Raw genomic sequence first — 22,492 nt, forward strand, 5'->3', positions numbered from 1 at the left:
CTCACTCCCAGTCAACAGATCTGGATTTAATACATCACAGTTCTTTAGCCCACTATGCCACCAAAGGTCAGACATTGCCATATGCAAATCAGTCTGACCCTGTGCCTCATGGGAACAGACCAGCCCGAACTGCCGAGTCATGCCTTCCCTGGACCGGATTCAAGCTTCCTAGGACCGTTTTCTGGCATTACAGCCGTCTTCAGCCAGGCTTGCTTGAATTAGTGGCAAAGTGAGCAAGGGACTCACGTCTGAGCATACCCTGCCAACTTATGGCGAACAAAGCGGTACTTAAGAGGGCTGAACTGTCCCTCTGGATGATGAAGTCGGACCAAAGGCTCTTTTTGTACCCAGTCGGGCTCTCTGAAAGCGAGAGGAACAGGAGTCCTCAATTTGCTCGGCTGATTTAATAGCCAGGTCTAGCTGGGAACAAAGCAGTTTGGCTGCAGTATTGGGAAGGTGTATCAACAAACTCTTCTGTATACTATCCCATTCCATGACCTCACTAATTTATGATGTCTTGCTGCAATAACGGACCCCGAGGTCGCTGCCAATACACACAGTCAAATTATAGGTCCAAAAGGAACGTAACTTGTTGATACTTTATGGTCATGGTGGAAGTACAGTCTTTACGCTTTGCCATCCCTTCTACCAAAGTCTGGAAATCCCTTCAAGGAGAATGCACTGCATATCTTGCATAGGAGTTTGCTATAATGGAAGATTTGTTTTCAGATTATGCTTGTTTTGTCACACCCACTCTTCTATCAACTGGATGGATCATGACAGTACCTTCAGATGAGACTCCACCTATCGAGTCCACCTTCATAACAGAAGGGAACTCCTCTGCATTATGGTGGAGTAGATCTCTTTTAGGGCTGAATCTTGGAAACATAGATGTTTCCACCTTCTTCCATTTTCCAGAAAGCACACTTTACATGGCCTCATTTAATGGTGTACTCTCTGGCTCCCTTTAGTGGTACTGCTTAAAAAACACCTCTTCCTTTTCCAAACAAGTGGATCAGGAAAGGCAAGATCACTGCAGAGATGAAGAATTTCTGTGAGTTGTGTGTCTTGCACATAATCCCTTCTCACATCTTCATCTTTTTTAGGATCTTCCTTATCCCCCACATAATCCATTCTGGGCATCTCTGGGGCAGGGAAGTCCTCTTTATCCCACCCACATTATAATACAATAATATACAATAGAATACATTTGTAAAGCGCGCTACATACCAGAGAGGGTCTCAAGGCACTGAGGGGGTGGGAGGGGGCTGCTACTGATCGAAGAGCCAGGTCTTGAAAAGTCTTCTAAAGGTCGGCAGGTCTTGGGTCTTTCGTAGGTAGGTGGGGAGAGAGTTCCAGGTCTTGGCGGCGAGGTAGGAGAAGGATCTGCCACCGACGGTGGTTTTCCAGATGCAAGGGGCTGTGGCGAGGGCGTGGCTGGCCGAGCGGAGGTTGCGGGTGGGTGTGTAGAAGTTGAGTCGGTCGTTGAGGTAAGCAGGTCCGGTGTTGTGGAGGGCCTTGTGTGCGTGGATGAGGAGCTTGAAGGTGATCCTCTTGTCGACGGGGAGACAGTGCAGGTCTCTCAGGTGGGGTGTGATGTGGCTGCGTCGTAGGACATTGAGGATCAGTCAGGCCGCGGCATTCTGGGTGCGTTGGAGGGATCTCAGGAGCTTGGTTGTTGTTCCTGCGTAAAGGGTGTTCCCGTAGTCCAGTCTGCTAGTGACGAGGGCGTGGGTGACTGTCTTTCTCGTGTCGGAGGGGATCCATTTGAAGATTCGGCGGAGCATTCCGAGGGTGTTGAAGCAGGACGTGGAGACGGCATTGACTTGCTTGGTCATGGAGAGGGAGGAGTCGAGGATGATTCCTAGGTTGCGTGCGTGTTCGGTGGGTTCCTAGCGAAGTGGGCCACCAGGAGTTGTCCCAGGCTGAGGGGGTGGAGCCGAGGATGAGATCCTTCATTTTGTCTGAGTTCAGTTTCAGTTTGCTCTCCTTCATCCATTCTGCGACGGCCTTCATTCCTCTGTGGAGATTGTCTTTGGCGGTGTGGGGGTCTTCGGTGAGGGATATGATCAGCTGGGTGTCGTAGTCGTAGGAGATGATGTTGAGGTTATGTCGTCGTGCGACCTGGGCAATCAGTGCCATGTAGATATTGAACAGCGTTGGGCTGATGAAGGACCCCTGTGGGACGCCGCAGATGATCTCGGTGGTCTTTGAGCAGAAGGGTGGGAGGCGGACGCTCTGGGTTCTGCCGGAGAGGAAGGATGTGGTCCATGCCAGGGCCTTCTCTTGGATTCCGGCATCGTGGAGGCGTGCTGTTAGGATGCGGTGGCAGACCGTGTCGAAGGCTGCTGATAGGTCCAGAAGGATGAGGGCGGCTGTTTCTCCTTTGTCCATCAGGATCCTGATGTCGTTGGTGGTGGCGATTAGGGCGTTCTCGGTGCTGTGGTTGCTGCGGAAGCCAGACTGGGATGGGTCTAGGATCTTGTTGTCTTCGAGGTAGCCGGTCAGCTGTCTGTTTACAATCTTCTCTGTGACTTTCGCCGGGAAGCGGAGCAGGGAGATGGGCTGGAAGTTCTTGAGGTCCTTGGGGTCTGCCTTGGGTTTCTTCAGTAGGGCGTTCATCTTGGCGTGTTTCCAGCTCTCCGGGAAGGTAGCTGTCTCGAAGGATGTGTTGATGATTTTCCAGAGATGGGGTGCGATGACTGTGCCGGCTTTTTTGAAGACGTGATGGGGGCATGGGTCCGATGGGGATCCGGAGTGGATGGAGTTATTGGTCTTGATGGTGTTTTCCTCGCTGACGTTGGATCAGGTGGTCAGGCGACTGGTGCGGGTGGAGGTCACGGGGCGGTGTCGGCGGTGGAGGTGGGGGTGTCGGAGTTGAAGCTGTCGTGGATGTCGACGATCTTGCGGTGAAAGAAGGTGCCCAGTGCATCGCACAGGTCTTGTGAGGGTGGGATGTCGTTGGTGTTGGAGCTGGAGTTGGAGAGCTCTTTCACAATGCTGAAGAGCTCTTTGGAGTTGTGCGCGTTGTTTTCCAGGCGGTTCTTGAAGGCGGTCCTCTTGGCGGTCCTGATGAGTTGGTGGTGTCTTCGGATGGTGTTTTTGTGGGCTGCGTGGTTGTCGTGAGTTCGGTCGCAAAGCCATCTCTTCTCCAGCTTCCGACAGGTGTGTTTGGAGGTCCGGCGGTCTTCGTTGAACCATGCGGCTTTCTTGTTGGTGCGATGGGTTGTGGAGGTTTTGAGGGGGGCGAAGGTGTCGGCGCAGTCGTTGATCCATTTGTTGAGGTTGATGGCTGCGGTGTCGGGCATCTCCAGGGCAAGTAAGTCCTCCTTGTCCCCCCCCCCCATTATCCATTCTAGCATCTCCAGGGAAAGAAAGTCCTTCTTATGCCCCCACATAATCCATTCTGGGCCTCTCTGGGGCAGTGAAGTCCTCCTTATCCCCCCACATAATCCATTCTGGGCATCTCTGGGGCAGTGAATTTCTTCTTATCACCCCACATAATCCACTCTGGGCATCTCTGGGGCAAGAAAGTCCTCCTTATCCCCCACATAATCCACTCTGGGCATCTCTGGGGCAGTGAAGTCCTCCTTATCCCCCCACATAATCCATTCTGGGCATCTCTGGGGCAGTGAATTTCTCCTTATCCCCCCACATAATCCACTCTGGGCATCTCTGGGGCAAGAAAGTCCTCCTTATCCCCCACATAATCCATTCTGGGCATCTCTGGGGCAGTGAATTTCTCCTTATCCCCCCACATAATCCACTCTGGGCATCTCCTGGGGCAAGAAAGTCCTCCTTATCCCCCACATAATCCACTCTGGGCATCTCTGGGGCAGTGAAGTCCTCCTTATCCCCCCACATAATCCATTCTGGGCCTCTCTGGGGCAGTGAAGTCCTCCTTATCCCCCCACATAATCCATTCTGGGCATCTCTGGGGCAGTGTAGTCCTCATTATCCCCCACATAATCCATTCTGGGCATCTCCGGGGCAGTGAAGTCCTCCTTATCCCCCACATAATCCATTCTGGGCATCTCCGGGGCAGTGAATTTCTCCTTATCCCCCCACATAATCCACTCTGAGCATCTCCTGGGGCAAGAAAGTCCTCCTTATCCCCCACATAATCCACTCTGGGCATCTCTGGGGCAGTGAAGTCCTCCTTATCCCCCCCCATAATCCATTCTGGCATCTCTGGGGCAGTGAAGTCCTCCTTATCCCCCCCCCATAATCCATTCTGGGCATCTCCGGGGCAGGGAAGTCCTCCTTATCCCCCCCCATAATCCATTCTGGGCATCTCTGGGGCAGTGAATTTCTCCTTATCCCCCCACATAATCCACTCTGGGCATCTCTGGGGCAAGAAAGTCCTCCTTATCCCCCACATAATCCATTCTGGGCATCTCTGGGGCAGTGAATTTCTCCTTATCCCCCCACATAATCCACTCTGGGCATCTCCTGGGGCAAGAAAGTCCTCCTTATCCCCCACATAATCCACTCTGGGCATCTCTGGGGCAGTGAAGTCCTCCTTATCCCCCCACATAATCCATTCTGGGCCTCTCTGGGGCAGTGAAGTCCTCCTTATCCCCCCACATAATCCATTCTGGGCATCTCTGGGGCAGTGTAGTCCTCATTATCCCCCACATAATCCATTCTGGGCATCTCCGGGGCAGTGAAGTCCTCCTTATCCCCCACATAATCCATTCTGGGCATCTCCGGGGCAGTGAATTTCTCCTTATCCCCCCACATAATCCACTCTGGGCATCTCCTGGGGCAAGAAAGTCCTCCTTATCCCCCACATAATCCACTCTGGGCATCTCTGGGGCAGTGAAGTCCTCCTTATCCCCCCCCATAATCCATTCTGGCATCTCTGGGGCAGTGAAGTCCTCCTTATCCCCCCCCATAATCCATTCTGGGCATCTCCGGGGCAGGGAAGTCCTCCTTATCCCCCCCCATAATCCATTCTGGCATCTCTGGGGCAGTGAAGTCCTCCTTATCCCCCCACATAATCCACTCTGGGCATCTCCGGGGCAGTGACGTCCTCCTTATCCCCCCACATAATCCACTCTGGGCATCTCCGGGGCAGGGAAGTCCTTATCCCCCACATAATCCATTCTGGCATCTCCAGGTCAGGCCTCTTTTATCTTCAAGGGCAGCAAGTGCTTGACTCTTCTTCTGCTGCAAGACTGCCACAAGAGCAAAGTTTCAGAAGGCTGTTCTCCTTCAGAGAAGAGTTAGTGGGAGGCAGGTGACCATGAAGCCCCTTCCTTCTACATTAGTCGGATGGCAGGAAAGTGAAAACAACCCACTGCTGCAACTTAAACAGACTAGTAGCCAGGAGTGCTTTTGGATTATATTTTTGTCCTAGGAAAACCTATAACACTGTATGTGCAATTCTTAGAGCTTGACACCATTGTATTGTCAGGCAGGGGCAGAGGCACCGGCATGCCATCCATAGACCAATGTTCACAGACCTCTTGCAAGAGCAGAGAAGGCTTCTCGGTAGCAGCAAAGAGGGCGAGTTCTTGCAGAGCTCTTCAGAGTGGAAGCCAGACACAATGGCTGTTCAAATGCCTGTTCTAGTATCTGCCTCAGTCTAGATTCACCAGTTTCTCTTCGGTGCGATGTTACTATATCAACCCTGGAACTGCTGCATCCACCGAACCCACCGGAATGCAAGTCAGACACAATGGCTTTGGAAGTGCTTTCTTCCAGTATCTGTCTGTTGGTCTCAGTCTGTTGGTGGCCTGTTTGTCTTTGGCACTCTTGGACTTTGTATTTCTTTTGGTTTGTCCCAGTCTGTCCTCTCTCATGGCCCTGATGATATGTTTCTGTCCCCGTCTCCCTCAGGTTGAATGGCTGCTATGAGACAATGGAGGGCGGTAATACCAGCGAGGCCCTGGTGGACTTCACGGGCGGTATCTCGGAGCCCGTTTGCTTGGATGAGGAGAACATTGCTGCAGATCTGGAGAAGAAGAAGAAGCTCTTCAAGTCCCTGATGAAGGCTCATTCCCGGGGCTCTCTCATCAGCTGCTCCATCAAGGTAAGTGAAACTGAGTGAACCTGAGTGGCCCTAGCAGACGCTGCTATGGTTAGCGTCCTTACCCTGAGGAGTTTATGGGGTCTCATCAGCTGCTCCATCAAGGTAAGGGAAACTGAGTGAACCCAAGTGGCCCTAGCAGACGCTGCTATGGTTAGCGTCCTTACCCAGAGAACTTTATGGGGTCTCAATAGCTGCTTCATCAAGGTGAACTTGTCGGGAGAGTGTTTATACAGTGAATACCACCCTTTGGGTCAGTGAATGCAAGCAAGCGTACCCCACATATGGATCAGGAGACCGTGGTCTATGAAGAGTTTCTCCACCAGATTATATTCAGCTTCTGCTGCAGGAGGGAAGCAAACATAATAGAGGTCTGTGCAAAAAAGCATTAGTAATACTTAATATTAAAGATCATTCTGAAACAAGGGAATACAAAGAAACTGGGTGGAGTGTCCTTAAAATGGTAGGAATTCTATCTGACAAGGGGAACACACCAGGGCCTCCTACCATGTCTCTTTCCACGTCAAAAATGTGCAGCCTACCCTCATCATGTCTGATTCCCGATCATGGAAACATTTCCAGTGATTCCACACTTCAGGGTAAGGAAGGTGTTGTGGTTGCACCCTTCTGGAATGTGTTGTGAGCTGTTTGTACATGCAAGGGACATGGAAGTTTACTATGTCACCCGGAGTGTGGATGTGGAAGGGCCAGAATGCGGAAGGTCGGTTGTCACGGACTGCGTTGAATTCAGCATACTTTGTTTCTGATCCAGACATACTTTTGTCGGAGCGGGCGATAGTTATTGACTATTTTTCTTCTCGCCTCCTTGTCACCATGCAGCAGGTGCGAATTGGTGGGGACTGCAAGTGCAGTGAGGGACCTCTCACATCCTTCAACCTACTTGGGCATGAGTGACGCACATTCTTTGTGATATGGCCATTTGGCGGGCCAGTGTTCAGCTAGTTTGTTTCAGTTTGAGGGTACCCGGTTTGCGGGTAGCTGGGGTGAGCTAATTTCTCCAAAACCCAGGAAAAGTGATAGTTGCAAGTCGCAGAACTCCAGGAATTTCACATCTCATGAAGAATGTTGGTCTGAGGCTTGGACTGAGGTCCTCTTTTTTCCACTTGGTCCATGTCTTCTCCTCATTCTAACAGTACTTAACCAACCTACTTGACCCCATAGAAGCAGAACTGACCGTTGTCAATCGACAGCTTGAGGTCTTCTTTTATCAAGAGCTCATATCCTTTGCTTGTGCACTTCTAGTGTTTTTATGAGAACAATAGTGCCACCCATACCCATCAATGATTTGATTTATGGTTGGGTCTTAATGTAAAATCCTTGGATGGTGAAGAAAATGCAACGTTAATTCATATGATGGTGAAGAAAGTGCTACATCTGTCAACCTTCCTACCCAAACCACAAACTGAGACTATGCCCTGGGTGACTTACAGCTGAACAGCCTTTAGCCACAAATGAAGTGGATACCAAACAGGTTTAATGTTAACAGTGCACACAATCTTCTGCATCATTAAAATTGCTCCCAAGAAAAAAAAAGCTTTTGTGGCAATCAAAAAACAGTCAACCCCACTTCGCACTCATAGGGCAAGATTTTGTCTCAATGTGGGAACCACCTGACGACCCTTTCCGCCACAAAGGACGTCAGAATGAGTGGTTTGAAGGCATTGTTCAATGCCTCTGTTGAGGAGCTTAAACAAGAAATGATTGCTCTCCATGCTTTAGCATCCGGTGACCTTCTTCAGGTTCATCTTGTGACCTATAAAGGAGGGACCTCAGAGAGGGTCTATTATACGAAGGTGTGACAAAGGCGTCACTTTAAGAAAGGGGCTCAACCAATAGGTCCCCAGTGGAATACAGCTGTTCCTGAAGTCACAACAGCTGTATTGAAGCTTACTTTGAATTTGGAGAAGATGCTTCTTGGATGGAATGTTACAATAATTAGGGCAGGAGGGCTGTCCTATCAGCATGACTATGGGAAGAACCGGTCCATTCACAAGTGCTCAGCTGGCAATAAACATTCCTATCAGGTTTGGTATAGCGATAAAGCCCATCTTTGAATGTATATATATCTGGAAACTATTGTGAAAACTCTGCTGGTCAATGCCTCTAGTGCCGCTCTGCATGAACCTGCGGCTCAAAGGCATTGCTGGCAGTGCTGTCCCAGCCTTTGTTACTTTCAAGGTTGATAAAATGGGCAGCATTGATTTGGATAATAGTAACAACTGATGCTACTGCAGTTCAATATGCTTTTGCAGTGAAGTCCTGTAAAACAAATTGTTTATCTAAAATCTTTTTAGGTCTGACTCCAGACAGCTTTCAATACCTGACCCCATGTCACCACAAAACACACATATACACATACACACAGGAAACACAAAATAAAATGTCAAGGTACTCTGGACCTGCACTGGTTTTACTAATGTTCTTGGTGATATAGGCAGAAAGATGGTAGTGCGCGAACTGGGAACCTGACCTCCCTTCCTCCCTTGATATTTTGGAAAACCAAAATTAATTCCACAAACAAAGGTGCTCAGCACATACCAATATATTTAGAATATTAAAATTTTTAAGAATGCAGCCTAGTGTCAATCACAATCATAATAGATACACTCCCAAAGCCCAATAAGTTTGCTGAAGACTTCGTTTTGTCAAAAAAGTTTTCTTCTTTCTTTATTTGATAAATGAAATTTTCATTCAATTTTTAAAAACAAGATACATGATCATAGCCGACGGGCGCGTTTCGTCTCCACGAGACTTCTTCAAGGCTTTATTTATAATCCTTTATTCGTACTTTCTCATGAGTCGTGCTCAAAAGAGCGCCCGATAGCTTGATTTGCATATTTCTATCACTGGTAAAATCGTGCCTGCCACAAAGCAGAGATAAGTATTCCCCAAAATGGCGCAGTTTGCCCTCAATATTTTCCACAATAGTATCCTTCTGTCCCAATTAATTATCGATGGAGCAAGTTGTTCAGTCCGATGTCCGAATTCGTAAAGTTGCAGGCACACAGGAGCTTTGAGTCCTCCCTCTAAAGCCACTGGTGTGTGTGGGTCACCCTCCTCTAGTCAGTGGCTTACCGGCTGTCCTTCATGATTTGGAACCCGGTCCTGGCATATAGTAAATGATTTCACATTTTCAGAGTAATCCCTTAATACTGATTGTAGCTATGCCAGTGTCTTTGAGAACCCCCTTCAGGGAAATTGGGGAATTCCACAATTTATAACAGTGGGGGGGAGGGGGGACCCGACTGGCACAACAGAATGTGACAACTATGGAAGAGGGTCAGCAAAACAATTAGATCCACCGACAATCCAAGAAGTTACAAAGGCATTATGCCTGACAAAGAAAAATAAGGCTGCCAGTCCCGATGGCATACCGGCTGATCTCTTCCTGGCAAAGCCTGACCTATGGCACCCGATTTTAAACAATATTTTAAGTTGCGTCACAGATAGAGGTCCCCCAGAATCCTGGTCAGCAGAAATAATTGTCCCCATTTTTATAAAGGGAAATAGGTCGAACCCTGAATGTTATCGCCCAATATCACTGATTGACACCACATGTAATTGATAGGCAGGGTTTTACTTGACTGTCTCGAAATATGGATAGCGGACAAAGGGACATTTTCAGATGTCCAATACGGTTTTAGAAGGGGCCTAGGCACGGTGGAGCAATGCCTCAATCTGGTAATCAGTAAATATACTATGGCAAAAATACTAATCTATATCTGGGCTTCATGGACCTGACATCGGCCTTTGATTGTCTGATGAGAGGGAACCTATGTCAAAAGATGTTCGGTATGGGTATATGTTCCTCTGGTTCACTTTCTAGCGTAGATGCATCGGACGTGTCTGGCAGAATGAGATATGGGGCGGATGGAGAATGATCACCCCTGATTAAAATGAACAGCGACCTTCGACAGGGGTGTGTGTTAGACCTTTTCCTGTTCTGTTAATATGTAAATGATTTGGAGAGTTTCTTGAATGAAGGGGCAATTGATGTGCCAACGGTGCGGCGGAGAAACCTCCCTGCAGTATTATATGCTGATGATTGCGTATTAATCTCAAGAACAGGTGTGGGTCTGCAAAGCCTTGTCAACAGATTTAATGAATTTATGAGTGAGTTGGGTCTAAAGACCAACCAACACCCCCAAGTCACAGGTCATGGTGGTGGGAAAAGTTAAACGCAAAATGAGACCCTGTCTCATTAATAATGAAAAGCTATCCTAGGTTTCAAACTTTTGCTACCTATGCATCTCATTTGACCAAAGAGGCTCCTGGACCCATCTCTTACAGGTCAAGAAAAGGAGCTTCGATTAAACGCTTGAAGCCCTATTCAGGTTCTCTAGGAAACTTGGCTGAAGACCGACCAAGACCCTCATTAACATCTATACCACCCGATGCTGTGCTGTGAGTTTGCACAGAGCTGGGGTGTGGGGATTCTGTAACTTATCTATCTTGCATACTACGGAAAATGTATCCCTCAGAAGATTGTCTGCCCCGGATCTATGACAGAATTTCGACAGACAGAATTTCGACCTACACAAATATCGGCGTAATTATATCGATAGCAAAAATATCGACGCCCTATGTACAACATGGTAAGTACCAAAATATCGAAAAATTAATATCGATGTAAAAAATATCGTTGTTAAATATATCGATTTTTTTTAATTTAAAATAACATAAAAAAACTGTAAATAATACATAATAATTACTTAAACATATTTAAATATATGTAATAATTGTTAAAAAAAAAATAATACATATTTAATTAAAAAAAAAAAAATCATATATAATATATAATTACTTAAGAATAAATACTATTCCCACTCCAGTGGGTGCAACAGTAGGGAAAACTGACCCTGAACACTAAAAATACCCCTTTACCCAAAAACCTAAAATTGACCCTGAACCCTAAAAATACCCCTTTACCCATAAACTGAAAACTGACCCTGAACCCTAAAAATACCCCTTTACCAAAGAACTGAAAACTGACCCTGAACCCAAAAAATACCCCTTTACCCAAAAACTGAAAACTGACCCTGAACCCTAAAAATACCCCTTTACCCAAAAACTGAAAACTGACCCTGAACCCTTAACAATACCCCTTTACCAAAGAACTGAAAACTGACCCTGAACTCAAAAAATACCCCTTTACCCAAAAACTGAAAACTGACCCTGAACCCTAAAAATACCCCTTTACCCAAAAACTGAAAACTGACCCTGAACCCTAAAAATACCCCTTTACCCAAAAACTGAAAACTGACCCTGAACCCTAAAAATACCCCTTTACCCATAAACTGAAAACTGATCCTGAACCCTAAAAATACCCCTTTACCAAAGAACTGAAAATTGACCCTGAACCCTAAAAATACCCCTTTACCAAAGAACTGAAAACTGACCCTGAACCCAAAAAATACCCCTTTACCCAAAAACTGAAAACTGACCCTGAACCCTAAAAATACCCCTTTACCCAAAAACTGAAAACTGACCCTGAACCCTAAAAATACCCCTTTACCCAAAATTAATTAATATTACAAATAAATTACTTCCCACCCTATTCCCCTATAAACCCACAACCCGCTCCAGTAGTAAAACATATAATTTAGTTAAAAATACACATAAATTATCAATTAATTAATCAATTAATCAATTAAAATAAATCATTGCCAATTAATATTTAATTGCAAAATAAATTAATCATTGAAAAATAATTATTTAATTACAAATAAATTACTTCCCACCCTATTCCCCTATAAACCCACAACCCGCTGTGGTAGTAAAACATATTATTTACTCTTATATATTTTTAAATTATAAAAACATATTAAACACATATTATAACAATTAATTTAAATACTTAACTTATATTTCTAACACATATTAGTAAATCGAAATTACTTACATCGATATATATGCTATCGATATTAGTAATTTCGATATATATGCTATCGATATTAGTAATTTCGATATTACTTACCTTAGGGTCGATATTCTGGCCATCGATATTCTGGACATCGATATTCTGTCCCATCGATATTAGCAACTCGATATAAGTGTAGGTCGAAATTAAAAACTCGATATTTTGACTGTTTACCGTCTGCCCCCCCCCCCCAGTTTGCCCTCTATCATATGCCATTGGGAACTGGTGCTGACCCCCATGGCGGATCGAATACAAAGTGGCTCATTTATGCTATGGTGCTCGATCTGGGTAAATGAAGAACCGCCCCTCAACCGATAAATAATTCAAGATAGTTTAAACTGTGACGACGCGCACAAAATACCATGGCTCAGCTATGTGAAGATCCAGTTGGCTCGTATGGGGAGGCAGTTTTTTTTTTTACAAACCCTCACCTTATTACCACTGTCACGAAACCCGAACTAAAAAGAAACTTTTTAAGCATTTTAGTATATGCAGAGAATATGTGGAGCATAGTAAAGAGCAGGTAGTCTACTATTTACCCATGGTTACCACTGAAAAAATTGAGCCATATCTTCTGTACCCTTTCAGCCATTTTTGTTTAGCTCACTCGATTCAGATTTGGCATCGCTCATTTAGTGGTGTGGTATCCTAGCCATACATATCATGATGCCCATCTGGATCCCTGTCCCTGTGACTGTAATTCAAGCCAGAACATGTTGCATTTACTCTTCTTCTGTGAGTTATATAATAAACCACGCAGGGAATTCATTTTCCCACTCTTAAGATCTTAAGGTCACGGATCATTGCTACCCCTGTTCCCCGGACAAGAACCCCTCCTGCAGAAAATGCAGGCCAGCTTTGTTCTATCTCCAACTACTTCAATCAGAATATATTTGCGGAATTATATATTTATTTCTGCTGCAGTTAGCGTAAGGAGGTTAGTTGGAAAATAATGATTCTTTTTTCTCTAGGACCTTTCTCTTTCTGGCACTGTCAAAAAAGCACTATGCACTTAAACAATGATTGTTTACAAGGTAGTATATGAATTTGAATTTAAAATATTTATATAGCGCAACGTTCACCGTGCGGTTTCTTGGCGCTGTGGAGGCAAATTTAGCAGTAGGAACGAGGGCTGGAAAGGGGGGATCAGTATACATTAAGAGAAAGCCTGAGTGAACAGAAATGTCTTGAGATCTTTTCGAAAGATGGAGTATTGCGTGGCCAGGCGTAAGTGATCGGGGAGGGAGTTCCAGAAGGATGGTGCTAGAACTGAGAAGTTGGCTCCGCCCCATTTCTTACGTCTGTACCGGGGGACCTGAAGGAGAGATTGTGTAGATGAGCGGAGCTCACGAACAGGGGTGTAGTCTTTTAGCAGCGAGGAGATGAAGGCAGGGGCAGTGCCCTGGCGCGCCTGAAAGACCATGCAGCCTGTTTTAAAGAGGGATCGCTCCCTGACAGGTAGCCAATGTAGTGCCCTCAAGAGGGGAGTAGAGTGATGGGAACGGGAAAGGCCATACACCAATCTGGCCGCCTGGTTTTGAACCAGCTGGAGCTTCCGCAGACTATATGCTGGGATGCCGTTATAGAGGGCGTTAGCGTAATCCAGCCGGGAAATAACCAGAGCGGACATGATTAACTTAAGTGCAGGGGGAGAAAAGAAACGAGAAACAGAGCGAATAGTTCGAAGAACGAGAAAGCAAGAAGAAACAACAGAACTAATTTGTGAGTGAAGGTTAAGGTGATTGTTAAGTTTGATGCCCAGAGTCTTAACTGAGGGAGAGGGTTTGGGAGGGGATCCTAAAGCAGAGGGCCAAAAAGAAGAATTCCAGGGACTGGAGGAACCACCCGTAAGGACCAATTCTGTCTTATCAGGGTTCAACCTCAGATGGTTGTGGTTCATCCAGTCCCTGATAAAAATCATAATGACTGAAAATTAGAGATAGAGTGGGGAGAAGAAGACAGATTAAAGAAGAGCTGGAGGTCATCTGCATAATTATAAACAGTGACCTCCAGTTGCTGAAGGGCAAAGATAAGGGGATAGATGTAGAGATTAAATAGAAGGGGGGAAAGAGAAGAACCCTGGGGGACACCACATGTGACTTTGAGTTGGGTGGCCGAAAAGTCCCCTAACCGGACCGCCTGGGTGCGGTCCCTCAGGAAGGACGATAGCCAGACCAGGGCTGAGCCCTCGATCCCCGCCGCTCCGACACGGGAAAGTAAGATGGAATGATCCACCGTATCGAATGCGGCGGAGAGATCGAGGAGCACCAGAGCCTGGTGGTTGTTTTGGTCCATGCCCTCCCTGAGGTTATTAAGGACCGACACCACGACGGACTCGGTGGAGTGCCTGGGCCGAAAACCTGCCTGGCGGGACACTAGGCCCCCATTGGCTTCCACATGGGCACTGAGGACCGATGTTACGTGTCGCTCCAGCACCTTGCCCAGGTAGGTCAGGAGAGAGATAGGGCGATAATTGGCTGGAGCAGATTGGTCCGCGCCAGGCTTCTTAAGGATGGGCACAATAGTGGCAGTTTTAAGTGCTGGAATTACCACCCCCTGAGCCAACGAGTTGTTAAGAAGGGAGATTGGGGGCTTAGAGCAGACGGAGTAAATATGCTGCAAAATGTGGGCTAGGCAGATATCTGCCGGGGAACCAGACTTCACTTTGGGAAGTATTGCGAGAAACAGTTCTTCAGTAAGTGGGGGAATAGAAGAAAGACAACGGTGAACAGTAGGTGGGGAAGGCTCAGAGAAAGTGGGGGAGGGAAGTGGGATATTGGCTTTGATATTCCCAATTTTATCTAAAAAATAAACATTCAGAGAATCACAGAGGGATTGAGTGGGGGGGGGGGGGCTTGAGGGAGGCCCTGTCTGAATAGGCTAAGTCCTGAACGATGGAAAAAATTTCCCTAGATTTATTCTCCGCCATAAGGATTTTTGTTGAGAAATGTTCAGCCTTAGCCCTTATTATGGCCTTTTATATCTTGGCTGAAACCCAAATTATATCTGAAAGTAAATGAAAAAAGGACAATGGATTCCATCAGACCAAAACCTTTCCGCCACTTTGAAAAGCCGTTTTGCACTTTATTGAATGTCTACATTCTGTGTTGAAATACTTTTGTTAATCAGGAAAGTTCTGCACTAACAAAAGGCACTATGCACTTTTAAGAACGATCGTCTTACCTTCGGGGTCTGGTCCTGTGTTTGAAAATAAAAAATGGTCCTGTTGAGGGTGAAAACTGATAATGAACTTTTTCTGATCATTAACTTTACGTGTGTTAAGCTGCCCTTTAGCCTTATGTTGTCTATACATTTTATGTATATTTTTTAATGTGTGTGACTTTTACGGTTTACTAAAAAAACTAATAAAGTTTTGATGATGATGGGATACAGGAAGTCCATGTCTCTTGTAAGGAAGGGTGGGGGTCTGGGACGGTGGCTGTTGCACCTCCAGAGCACACGTGTAAATACTGTGTATGGGATAAAAACAAGGATGTAACTAATTAAGATTGTTGAAGACGACACATGGCATTGGCCTTCCTCTAAAAAAACAACAGATTCAAAAAAGAAACTCTTTGCATGCTTGAACCTACCACTATTATTGAAAGAGGAGCTCATGCTTAAACCCACTGCAGTTATACATATGAGGCTGGAAAGGTCCAGCGCCTCGAGCAAAGTTCCTCTAAAATAAGTATAAAAAAAATGATCAATCCATGAAGGAGATCTCCTCGGGAAACAACCTTTACAACGCAGTCATTACATCGCAACATCCATTACAACGCATGCCACTACAATGCAGGCTTTACAACGCATACCATTACAACGCATACCATTACAACACATAGTACTATCCCACACTTACCCTACTGTTGCATCCCCTGGAGTTAGAATAGTATTTTTTACCCCTACACTATCCAATACTTACATTAAATGCAATGTAATGATATGCGTTGTAATGGTATGCGTTGTAACGGTAGTATGCGATGCAATGGAATGCGTTGTAAAGGTAGTTTTTTAAAATGCGATGTAGTGTCATGCGATGTAATGGAATGCATTGTAGAGGATGTGGCTTTGTAAAAACTGTGTTGTAAGTGCATGCGTTGTAAATGTATGCATTGTAACGTCATACATTCGATCTCCTCCAGTTTTAGGATGCCTGGACCTCGCTCACACCTTTACTCAGGGCCCTCTCACACCTTCTCTTTCCTTGTGTCTCCCCAGCCCTCCTCCGGGGAGGAGATGGAGATGCAGATGCCGTGCGGGCTCGTGAAGGGCCACGCCTATGGGGTGACCGACATCAAGCCAGTGCACCTGGGCACAGGCCTCCTCTCCTTCTTCAAGACCAAGAAGCTCTACATGATACGCATGCGCAACCCCTGGGGCTCCACAGAGTGGTGCGGGCCCTGGAGTGACGGGTAAGACTCGCGCAGTTTCTCCTCTTCCGAAGCACTACCTGTGTATTGTCATGTAATTGCTTTTAAATAGTGCTTGCTACCCTTGATGAGGCATCAAAGCACTTGATGCTGAGCAGCACGCGGCTCCCAAATCCACAGGTTAGTGGTTAATGCAGTATTTATTGGTTATTGCTGGTTATTAGTGATTAGGGCATATATTCATGTGACTCAGAGTAGGCATGCATAGGATGGAAAGTAAAGAGAGGGTCATTCGCAAGAAAAAAGGCGAGGCAACTATGGAAGGTTTAAGTCGGGGTCAATTTTTCATGCAGGTATTTAGGAATATATTTTTTAGATAACTTGCAATCTGAGGATGCAAAACTGTAGAAAGAAACATTATTTGATTGCAAGACCATGGTATATTTGGTACCTTTTGAGAATCGGGCCAAAAGTCTGTCTGCTGCTAGATTTATCATTTTCATTGCCGGGCACATTATTTAGTAACTTGTATGTGGTGCTGTTTGTTATTAAATACACATTTTGAACAATTTTCTGGTCACTGTAAAGAACTATTACCCAATTTAATGTTGCTCCATTTCTCTACCTTGAAGTGATTAAAAACAGAGTAGATGCAACTGCGCCCTTAACCCCTCCCACGCTCATGATGAGCTCAGCTCGTCATGTCATGAGCCACGGTTCTCGTGTGCTCTTGACGAGCTGAGCTCGTCATGACCGTTGGAACGCTTACACGACGGGCTAATTCCGCTGCTGTGCTGGGCGTTCTAAGGAATGGGCGTGGTCATGACGAGCTCAGCTAGTCATGAGCACACGAGAACCGGGGCGCTGTGCGCACCCCCCCTCCCCCCAGCACGGCAGGGGAATGAGCCCCGCAGCCAAGGGGTTAACTCCTGACCTGCAGATCACACACGGGTGTGGGCCTCAAGCACTTGTCTCACTGAGCAGTTGTGCTTACAGCATGCAAGGGAAGAGTAGCCAAGCTTCAGAGCACAAACATTTCAGGAGGAATTCGTACCTACGTGAATAAGGGGAACCCAGAAGGGTAACTGACCGTATAAAGATGCCATTGGAAAGCACGTGAACACTCCCATTTCAGGCAGGTGACTCCCAATTTTTAAGCCAAAAATGTTGCTTTTGTTCCCTTGAGAATTGTTCCACTTCATTGACAATTATTGGGAGAAGCCAAATGCTCCAACTCGTATTCTCCCAAATCTCCCTCTTATCTGTTCCTCAATGGCGGCCGGTGTGCATTGGTCCATCAGTCTGCCTTGCATCAGGCACGGTGGCATCACCAGCACCAGTGCTGGCAGCGGGCCCTCGCGAAGGGTGAAGAAGATTAGAGAATCAAACTATAACACTCGCCCTCGCCATGCACTGCTAATTACCTCCATATTACATGGTCTATGACATAATTCATCACATCACTGCAACATCTGAGATGACATAATTGATGACAACACTGTGCGTGGCAGGGGTGCGAGTTATAGTTACTTGAAATACCTATACCTAGTGAATTTCAGTGGTTTTGTTAGTTCAAAACAGTATGTTTTAACTTACATTTTAATCCAATTATAACGTTCTTTTTAACTTTTGTGTTTTCTGTTTAAAATATATGTATTTGTTTTTGATAAACCCATGTTTCGTTCTCTGAGGAGTGAAGCCTAGCATCAGTAACATATTCTTGTTTCACTTTGGTTCTACGTGTGAATCTTTTCCCCTTTGACTCTCTTAAAACTGCCTCACAAGTCCCTTCCTTTGGCATCCCATTCACATGTGGTAGATGCTCCTGTCAGTCGCCTCAAAGTCGGTGTCAGCCAGGAGTCTGACCCCCCTTTTGTGGGGAAACGTTGCACAGAGTCCAAGGAAATGTGGATAAAGGGACACCAACATGTTAAAATTTGTTAACATAGCCTTGCACTGGCAATGGTGAGATGTTCCAGGGTGTTGTGTGGTCTTAGAAAAGTCCATAGATACTTTGGGTCTTGGTAAACTGTGGGGCTTTTGTAGAGACACAGTGAAACCTAGAGCTGCTGTTAGGACTGAGTACATCCCAGAACTCTGTAGGGCTTTGGTGTAAAACAAGTGGATCTGAGTACAATCTCATGGTTGTCTGGGATGACATTACTGCTATCACAATACAGAGCACAAGTATCTGGAGATCTTTCTACACACCAAAGATGTTTAGGATTACTGTAAAATGATGGTCTGTGGCAGTGCTTGTAATGGAAGTCTAGAAGTGCTGGTACTCGATATCCGAGAGGACCTGTTTGCTGCTGAGAAGTGCAGGTATTCTCCATGAAAAGCATTACACCTCTGCTGAAAAGTGCTGCTACTCTCCCTCTCAAGTAAAGTACTCAGTTCTGGATAGTACCTGCTTATTTAAAGCACTGGTCTGTGGGAAACAAAGAGAAAACATTATTGTTGGCCATTGCTGCACAATCTGCTGCTCATTATCTTTGCAAAACTTAAGCTAGTCTATATTGTTTTTAAGATCTCTGCTCCTCAGGGGACATGTTCACACTTTTCTAAGTTCACTGTGAAGCCGCAGAACCCTGCTGTCCTGATACACTCTTTGTTTAAAGTGCTGTCAGTAATGCTTGAACCCTTTGCTCTACAGGTCCGAAGAATGGAAGCAGGTGGGCAAAGGGGAGAGAGAGAAGATGGGCGTCACTGTAAGCGATGACGGGGAGTTTTGGTAAACGCCTTGCTGGAGGTGATGGTGGGGTCTTGATCATTAAATTACTGTATTGTACATTTACAAAAGGAGTGATTATGCATGCTCTAATCTGTCTCTCAACAATGTTGAATTTCTTGGTGAGGAGGATGGTGGCTGTGCAGGTGCCATGGTTGTGCGTGTGCCGTGGTTGTGGTGTTCCATGGTTGCATTGGTGATTTGATAGTGCTGGTGCCATAGTTGGCATGGTGTCCTAGGTTGGATGGTTCTGTAGCTGTGCTACGTTGATTGTGCTTCATCAGTGGCTGCTTCATATGTCGGGTAGGGCTTTGATATGCGTAGGGATGTCAGGGTGGTAGTGTTGTGACAGTTGTGGTGGTGCAATGCTTGCGATGATGGGATGCCTTCCATAGTGGGTCATTTGTAGTCATGTCCTGGTGTTGCCTTGGCTACAGTAGCATCTTAATAATGATGGTGTGATCCTTGCAACCGTATCATGGTTATAGCAGAACAACGGCTTTCATAGTTTGATTATTGTGGTCTTCTTTTCGATGCAAAAGTGTGATCGTTTTAGTGCTGTAAATGTGGTGTTGTATGAAGGTCCCTGCCATGGACACCAACACCACGCATAACTTTACTATGCAGTCACAGCAAAGAATATACTTGCAACTCATCAAAACAAGGACTCATTTTCGCACAAACCTCAACCACACATTTACATTGCATTTTATATATATATATATATATATATATATATATATATATATATATATATATGTATATATGTATGTGTATATATATATATATATATATATATATATGAACGTAATTTCGTCAAGCTGAAGCAGCCGCCCCAGTACACAACTATACAATGACGAAGGAACAGACCCAGATTCAGTGCTCAATTGAAGTCTTTATTCTCCAGCAAGCCTGCCGCCGCCATTACGCGTTTCGCCTCTCGCAAAGCTTGGTCACATGGCAAGTTGCTGAGAGCAAGTGCCGAGATTTAAAGTGCCAGTGCGCGCGTTATTTTTCCACCAGAAGTAACAAACACGGAAAAAATACTTAGTTTTACATGCTTACATTGTACATTTCATCTGTGCATACATACAAGTTATAAAACATGTAAATAAATAAACATTTAAATATTTTAAATACTTTAAAACTGCACAACCTGATCTAATATTAGGTCTATTTACATTTACGAGAGCATTTCATTGACCTAAAGCGGGGGCACGATTAAATCCCCTGCTTAATTCATATTGGTCAGGTTATATAATTAACTCTCTCATCTAGTATGCCCAAATTCAAACACACAGAATAAAGCCCAATTGGGCAGCATCAAATATTGTTTGTGAAAAAATAAAGCTCAAGTGAGCATATACTTCATTGGAAAATTCATAACTACGCTGTTTGGTGTAGGTTTCATTCTCGGCACAAAACAATGAGTGCATAATTGTATAATTTTTTCTTTTTTACTTTTCCTCTTTTTTTGTGCAAGTGATAAATTAAAAAAAAAAAAATTCCACATTCTATATGTTCTTGTTTCAACACAAAAATTCCATGGATAGCCATCCAAGGTAGCCCTCTCTAGATGTTATTGCTCTCATAAATACATGAAACGAGAAAAGGCAGAATGTATTAATGAACATGATGTTCCATTAATATAAGTACTTGTAGTCAGAGCATTTGGCACAAACGACAACAATCAATATACCTATGTGTTTGTATATTTCATATCAACGAAAATCCCTTCTTAAAAGTAATATCTACCACAGTCTCGATATCCTACTAATAGTGTATTTACAACTGAATTAGCCATATGCTATTTTTAGAACACGTTGTCAAAACAGTCCTAACATCTGGTTGTTAAAAAAGCACATGCTCAAAAAAGATTGTATGTCTAAAATAATGCAAATTATTTACAGACATGTATACAAATCTTCAGTTGCATTAAGCCCATGTGGTTGCTTACTGTTCATTTCCAGAATATATCTGGTTTCGAGTAAACGAAGCCTCGCATCTCGATTGCCACCTCTCTTCATGGGCCAAACTGTGTCTACTGCAAAATATGTGAGATGAACTGGATTGGAATTATGGTCTGACTCGAAATGCCTCGCCACAGGATAGGCCTGATCTTTGTTTTTGATGGCTCTAATGTGCTGGAGCACACGTTGGTGCACCGGCAGGCGGGTACTACCCACATACCGGAGCTCACAACTGCACTCCAGCACATAGACCGCATAATCTGTTTTACAGTTCAAACGCTTGGAAATCTCTTTTGGGGTCTCTGAGAATGGGACAGCATAATTGGTCTTATTAATTCCATGCTTGCAAGCTTTGCACTGCGAGCATTTTTTGAAACCCCTCCCCAGGGCCTTCCAGGTATTTGACACCTGTGGTTCCAAGCTGTTTTTGACTAAAGATCTGGCCATAGATACAGACCTCCTAAAAGTGACGAGTGGACTGTTGACAACCTTACTGCCAATAATTGGATCCCCCAATATCAGGTTCCAATTACGATTGAAAATTCTTCTAATGGCAGAATGCTGACGGCTGTATGTAATGATCATGCGGGGCCTAATTAGCTCGCCACTCTGGGGTACCTCTTTAACCCTCGGCAATAGTGCAACTTCACGGGACATAAGCCTAGTTCTCTTTTGGGCATTCTCTAGTACATTTTTGGAATACCCTCTGGCTAGGAACCTGTTGATACTGGCTCTCTGTGCTAGTTCGCACTCCTCATCACTGCTGCAAATCCGCCTGATCCGCAGTAACTCACCATAGGGAATACTGCGGATCAGGTGGCGTGGATGGTGGCTAGAGGCATGCAGGATGGTGTTGCCCGCAGTGGGCTTTCTATACAGTTTGGTCCGAATACAATTACTTTCTGCATAGACCTCCATGTCTAAGAAACTCACAGCATTAGCACTAATACATGATGTAAAATGTAAATTCAAGCCGTTAGCATTTAGGTTGTCAACAAACTGTTTTGCCAATTCTTCCGTTCCTCTCCAAATGAAGAACAAATCATCTATATATCTTAGGTATGTTACTACATGCTGATCCATAGTGGTACGCAGTTCCCCCCTCAGGACCTGTTCCTCCCACGTATATAGATTAAAGAACTCCATTTTTACTACCCCTTAATGCTAGCCATCCGTAGTCCCTAAAAAACCTCTTATTATTACTGGAACGCTACTCAAAAAACTTATAGGCCATAATCCTAATCTTCCAAAATCCTGCAAAAAACCCTTACTTCCATTCAACGCTACCCTTTGCTGATCCCTAAAAACCCATTCTACCCCTTAACACTACCCTTCACTGATCTTGCAAAAAACCTAGCCCTTAATGATACCCTTCCCTGAACCTTAAAATAAACCTTAATACTTCTTAATGCTGTCCTTCCCTGAACCTTAACAACACGTGCA

At 45.1% G+C, this 22,492-nt stretch overlaps 1 protein-coding gene across 2 annotated transcripts in view; it reads left to right on the forward strand.

Annotated features, from left to right (window-relative positions):
- Positions 1–22,492, forward strand: part of LOC147678424 (calpain-5-like) — a 122,955-nt gene that overhangs the window by 73,426 nt on the left and 27,037 nt on the right. For both annotated transcript variants that reach the window (XM_086946021.1, XM_086946022.1), the window contains exons 5-7: positions 5,845–6,037; positions 16,197–16,390; positions 19,005–19,082. In XM_086946021.1, coding sequence (XP_086802147.1) covers positions 5,845–6,037; positions 16,197–16,390; positions 19,005–19,082 — 465 coding nt within the window. The remainder of the gene's footprint in view (positions 1–5,844; positions 6,038–16,196; positions 16,391–19,004; positions 19,083–22,492) is intronic.

This window comes from Lissotriton vulgaris, chromosome 12, assembly GCF_964263255.1.
Source record: "Lissotriton vulgaris chromosome 12, aLisVul1.2, whole genome shotgun sequence".
Classification (NCBI taxonomy): Eukaryota; Metazoa; Chordata; class Amphibia; order Caudata; family Salamandridae; genus Lissotriton; species Lissotriton vulgaris.